Below are 6,191 nucleotides of genomic sequence, written 5' to 3'. Positions count from 1 at the left end.
CAGCCAGGGATGTGTTTGTTTAGGTGCCAGGATAACAGTTTCTCACGCCTGCCTGGAGCATCCACATCCATAGCCATATCCTTACCCATCCGAAAACCACTTGAACCCGCACTGACAGTTGCATGTCATAATTTAACAGTCGGAGAACGGATGCGGCAGGTTGCCAGGATAATCAAATTGCATTGCGTGCTCCCGTTGCTAGCTATTTATTTAGATGAGGTTTTCCAACATCTTCAATGCCCAGGCAGTGATCCTGAATAAGCCCCTTTTTTTATGGCTCCCCAAGATTTTACTACCGCTGGGGATGGAATAATCCTTATTGACATATTTATGCACGGTTCAAGCAACGAAATGGAAATTTTTGGCCTCGCATGGTTCGCTGGCATTTGCTGCTCATAGGGGGCGTGGCACTGGGCTAATGGGCACCACATGGAAGTGCCTCAAAGGGAATGAATTAATTCCACATCCTCTAGAATAGTGCAATTGGTCCACTAAAAAATAAAGGGAAAGGTAATTATTGCATTGTATATTTTAGTACTTTGAAAAACAAAATGATTAATTGTGGAATTCACTTTTTAAATATTGAATAGAGAAATAAATGTATTTTTTGGGAAAACCCGATTTTGTTCTGTGCATTAATGACTTGTGTTTGACTTCGGGTTCAAGGTGCAGCACATGGCTGCCGAGTTCTATGGGAATTATCTAAGGAAAATACGTTACGTCGACCAGCCAACACCTGTGCCAATGCGACAGATCGGGCGTTGCGCTGCTTAATTCTCGTAATTAATTTTCCATGCCACAGACAGATACATTTGCACACAGAAACGAAGCACAGATACAGGGACAGGGATAAGGCGAGCAGCATGGGGCAAGGCAGGACAATGGCAGGAACCCTGATGCACGGCATTAACTGAGCATGCAAACGATGCGTCAACGATGGTCCTCGGCTCAGGCAGCTAACGCTATTATTTACACAACAAACACTTGTAATTACACAAAGGGGCGGGGAAGGGAGGCACGAGGAGGATGAAGCAGGACGGAGCCGCAATTAAAAGCGAAAGGATAAACACAAATAAATGAGAGACACAAAAGGGGCAGCCGACAAGACGGCTGCAACTGACTTGGACGACGCATAGACAATGGCAGTCAAACAGGAGCCGGTAAAGCGGCAACACTACGGCCCAAAGACAACAATGACAAAAGGACGAACAGGCGGCAGCATTAAATAATTGCTCATACACGAGTGCTACGCACAAAAGCATTTAGAAGAGGCCAAGTGGAGCAAAAAATTGTCCAGCACGTGTTGCAAAGCCCCCTACCCCTACCGATTTTCGTCTTGGTGTGCAAAAACTAGTTAACAGCTTTTATTTACTTGGCAAACAGACTGAAACGTTGTAAAACAACAAATGCTTAAGCCGCAGGATATAAGCACAACAGCATACTCAAACAAACACATCCTTGCACTGCAATGAAAGTAAGATGAAGTTTAAGGATAATTTTTATTTAATATTTCAAACAAACTTAGATTTTTTTTATAGGGATATGATATTCAAGGCCTTAATATTATTTGGCCAACCATTCTAGTCGCTAAAAGGTTTTTCTGCCAGTGCACCCTGGAAGGAACACAAACATGGCAGCTTAGCATGGTCAAAAAGTTCCCGTTGTCCTCTGTGGTCAACAGCACGGGCAAGGACGATATAGAGCCAAACGTGCAAGTGACTGCAGCGCTGGACATTTCATAACCAAAGTGAAAAGTTGGAAAACAATAACAGCCAACGAAGCGAGGCGCACATGTACTGCCTGAGCAATCGTGTCCCTGAGTCCTTCGGGCAGGATACGCTCCGCACATAGAAGGCACTTTGTAATGGGACTTTCTCAAAGGCAGTGGAGTATAGTGGGCACCTCCCTCGCAGCCAGCATCAGTATTTTCTCCCCCAACTCACTCAACTGTCAACGTGGCGTATACACAATGACCGACACTGTACCACTACCACCTCTACCACTGCAGCCCTGTGGTTCATCCCATGTCTATGTAAACAGGTCACACACATAAATTTTGAGTCTCTATTTAGGCGAAACAATGTAAAAAGCAAATGCAACAGCATCAGGATCAGCTTGATGACAATGCAACAACAGGAGCAGATACAACAATGCCTCCGACAACTTTCGGCAAACAAACGAGGCAAGCTGTTCGCTTTCAACTAATGACGACAACCAGAAACCAAAATGCATTGAAAATGTGCTTGTAAAAAGGTTATGAAAACCATGGCAACAAGTTTGTGGTTGTGAACTAGTGGAGACGCTGTGAGACTCGAGCATGAAATTCAATAACCAAACCGATGATAATTTCACAAGCAGATCCAACCAAATCTCTGAAAAGCCAAGCAAACAACTAGACCTGCAACCAAACTGCAGAATGTTGGTAAGAAAAATGAATTTGCAACGCATGTCCTTTGCAAACTTGGCATGTCCAAGCCGAGTTCTGGCAACAAAAGCCAGCTTAATGAGAATAATAACCGATTTTAGCCAACCAAAAAGAAAGCTGCCTACGACAGGCCTTCTTGGCCTGACTCAGGTTGGTTAATGGCTTGTGTCTGTGGCAGGATGTTCACTCCGGACATTGTCATGTGTTTTCTGTGGCACTCGCCTGACACATTCTTGCTGCCAGTCACTTGCAACAAAACTTCATTAAGTTGAAAATGCACATGCAATAGGAAAAACTGCGACTTGACAGGCGTAGTCTTTTCCAGTTATTAACAGGAAGAGACCACATCGTCGGACAACCGCAAAAGCCAACTTCATCCTATCAGCTCGGCGATTGCCTTAATTTGCCTTCAATTAAAAATAAATTGAGGCACCTTGTTTTGTGGCAAGCTAAATAGGAGGAGCTCGCTTCACTCAGTTGCCTCACACCCCAAAAACGAAACGCGACCACCGCAGTATGGGGCCAAAAAAATTGATTTAAACTTCGGTTGCCGCCGTGTATTTATAAACCGAATTGTCATTTTCCCCTTTTCACGTTTTTAGTTTTTTTGTTTTTGTTTTTTTTTTTATTTGGTTTTTATGCCGATATACATAGAGTTCTTGAAATGAAAGAGCATAACACAAACAAATCATGGACCGATACGCACACATAAAAATGCATAAATATTCTATTTTGAGTTGACATTTTGACAAGTGAATATGAATATTGCAGGAGCAGCGCTCAATTTATAATTGATACGTATAAATAATGGACAAAGCCATTTTGTAAATGGATTTAATGAAATGAACGAGAGATGCTTTTTGTAGGAGCTAGCCCACAACAAACAAGGGAAAAATAAACAAAGGTTTTCATTTGTGGCAAAAGGAAACTGGAGTACCCTTTAATAGGCAAATACATTTTATGTATTTTAAACTTACTTAGGTGCATAATTTAGTAAATTACATTGATTCAGGACTTTCAGGATATATGTATGTCACGTAAAATAATACGGTTTATAAATAAAATGTAAAACTAAATGTGATATTTTAATATTTCATTAAAGGCTAGTTATCAACCAATATACCCCGAGACCTTTTACTCTCACATTTCATTAAAAGTCAAAATGACCGGGGGAATTTCCGTAAAAGTCAACGAGAGTAAATTAAATTAAATTAATTTTTTACTAAACAATGAATAAAATTGAGCAAAGTTTTCTTTATATACTCACAAAGGACCCCGTAGATATGTGTCAGCGCTGAAAGGCCTTTGAATACTCGACATTTAAAATTTAAGTTAATCCGAAATCCATTTGCCTGCCTTGAGGTCTCTAATGGAACGCACCGAGGAGCAGAGGCCAGTGCAGATGCAGTTGGAGATGGCTCGGGTCACAGCGGATGCAGGTCAACCGGCTGGCAACTTCGAGGATTTAATGACGCTGACCAACAACTCGGAGCGTCTGATAGACAGTGTCAACTCCAATTTGGATGCCCTCAATGGGGCCTTGGATCGGCTGGAAGAGCGCACGGAACGAGTGCTCCTGGAGCTACGGCGGATAATCGATTCGGAGGCCCAGGAGCACCATGAGGGATGCGGAGATCATAATCGCAGTCCGTAGGCAAAGGGGCCAACACCCCCCCAATTGACAAGTTGTGGATAAATATTCAAGTAGAAGGAACAGTCGTATTGAAAAACTTCGCGGGGGCACAAAATATCCATAAAACCAAAAGCCGACAGTGGAGTTTGTTTGTTTTTTATGAGAGGAACTGTAACCCTAGCGCACAAATAATTAGTGGGCTATTTTTATCGAGCGATGCCGCCGATGCCGCTGCGCCTGCGCATTGAAGTGAGTGCAGGTGCTGGGGGTCTTCGGTTCCATAATTGTAATTAGAATTTTCTCCGGGGGCTGATGCACATGTTGCATTTGAAGATTTCAGCGTGCACTTAATCACTTGACTCGTCGTCATCACCATATGGGGTCGTTTTTTTCTGTTTTGTTTTCGCTTCATTATTGTCTTTTTTTTTGTATTTTTGTGGGTCGCAAAGCATCTGAAGATAAACACATAAAAAGATATTCAATCCGATATAACCTGTTGTCGAAAGCCGAAAAATATGCCACATAAGCTGCTGGGACAACTGGCACTCGGCTGCGTTTAATTAACAATTAATTAAATTTTAATTTTCACTGCGCCATGCCGATGACAGTGCTGAATATAATGTTAATGCGACAGATGGACCAGTATATGTCGGAGAAATCCCTGCCATTTGCCGTGGTAATTCTTCATTAATCGGACACAGAGCGAAATTGCTGGAAAAGTGAGGCAGAGCCGCCAAACCTAATTGCAAGTTATGAATATCTCATCGAAAATTAAATCGATGGCTATCGTTTAACTCCGACAAGCCACGACCAATGTCCCTGTCCATTTCCATGATGAGGGCGATGAATGGCCATGATTGTGCGCACACATATACGTATATTTTTGTGTATCGATGGCTGCCGTTTGTCCCGGCGGAAGTGGCGACACTTAATTGCGTATTGAGTACATTTTCAATTTTTACTGAGCGCCGAGCGCGTTGAACTGAATCCATCCGAGAATTGTGCTGTGGTGTGGCCTGGTCATTAAATCTGCGGCCGGCGCTGCTGCGAAGTAGGCTACGAAATCGCAAATTGTCGGCATACCGCATGAATCCGGACTCTCGGCGCGGCGGGGCGTTTACGTAATTCAGAAACTCATTAACCGTATCTAGAATACGATAACCACACAATAATCGATGCTGAAACATGTCATCTCTTTATCATATCAAAGCACATGCAAAAATATTCAACGACACCCGAACCTTGAGTTCAGTCTTGAGATGTGATCGCAGCGTAACGGGTGCCTCAAAATGGATACTACTTTAAGATGGTTAGCCATCATATTATTGACCTATTTTATGGGTCAGTGTACTTTATCTGTGGAATTCAAAGAGTGTGTCAGTGCCCCAAAAATAGGCGCCTACCTAGCCAGCGCCAATAATTGTTCCAAATACATATACTGTGCCGGACCTGGCTCCTTCGAGGCCGAGTGCCTGGCTGGTCACTTTTATGATGAGCAGCTGGAACGTTGTGTGGATCAGCAACTTGTTAAAAGATGTCAGTCCAAGGAGCCGGGTATAAAAATTTTCACAACTACAACCAAATCCCCAGTGTCGAAACCCACCTCGGCTGTGAAAACAACCCAGCCTTTGGCGATAACCCTGAGAAACCTTTCGAATGCCGGACCCTGCTATCCGTATATGGTTTGTTATGAAGGAGCTGGTATTCCGAGAGCCTGCACTCCTGCCCAGCTGGTGTCCTGCAACCGAAGACAATCGCCAGATATAATCACCAACTGTACAACCGGAGTGTATGGATTCATGCCTCATCCTCGAAACTGCGCTTATTTCTACTTCTGCTCCAATGGCTACAAGCTTATCCACCGATGCCCTTTCAATTATACCTGGAATAATGAGCGTAGATCGTGTGTCCAGGAATTTCAGAAGAAGTGCTATAGCCAAGGGCTTAGGCTACAAAAAAAGTTGGCTACGAAATCGAATACAAAATAGGAATAGATTTTTTTCAATCAAAATGTCAATTATTTTTATAAACTGCTTTTCTAGAAGCAAAATGATTAAATATTATATTTCCCCACGATGATTTCAATGTTAGTATTTGTCTTCACTTGCAACTGAACTTTAAATTAAATTTTCC

The 6,191-nt window shown here is 42.8% G+C and overlaps 2 protein-coding genes across 2 annotated transcripts; both read left to right on the top strand.

The window, feature by feature from the left end:
- The first annotated feature begins 3,683 nt into the window (after positions 1–3,683).
- On the top strand, positions 3,684–4,202 carry LOC6499515. Its single transcript, XM_001954425.4, has one exon. It carries the CDS (start codon positions 3,795–3,797, stop codon positions 4,077–4,079), a length of 285 nt encoding a protein of 94 aa, XP_001954461.1. The 5' UTR covers positions 3,684–3,794; the 3' UTR covers positions 4,080–4,202.
- A 320-nt stretch (positions 4,203–4,522) lies between these two features.
- Positions 4,523–6,137, top strand: LOC6502630. The gene has a single exon (XM_001954424.4). It carries the CDS (start codon positions 5,348–5,350, stop codon positions 6,044–6,046), a length of 699 nt encoding a protein of 232 aa, XP_001954460.1. The 5' UTR covers positions 4,523–5,347; the 3' UTR covers positions 6,047–6,137.
- Positions 6,138–6,191: the final 54 nt, after the last annotated feature.

Source organism: Drosophila ananassae, chromosome 2L, assembly GCF_017639315.1.
Source record: "Drosophila ananassae strain 14024-0371.13 chromosome 2L, ASM1763931v2, whole genome shotgun sequence".
Classification (NCBI taxonomy): domain Eukaryota; kingdom Metazoa; phylum Arthropoda; class Insecta; order Diptera; family Drosophilidae; genus Drosophila; species Drosophila ananassae.
Note: the sequence above shows the minus strand (reverse complement) of the source record. Positions and strands in the feature narration are given on the sequence as shown.

What these genes read in the sequence shown, in the direction of transcription:
- LOC6502630 (XM_001954424.4), top strand. Translation starts at nt 5,348, where the DNA reads ATGGATACTACTTTAAGATGGTTAGCCATCATATTATTGACCTATTTT.
- LOC6499515 (XM_001954425.4), top strand. Translation starts at nt 3,795, where the DNA reads ATGGAACGCACCGAGGAGCAGAGGCCAGTGCAGATGCAGTTGGAGATG.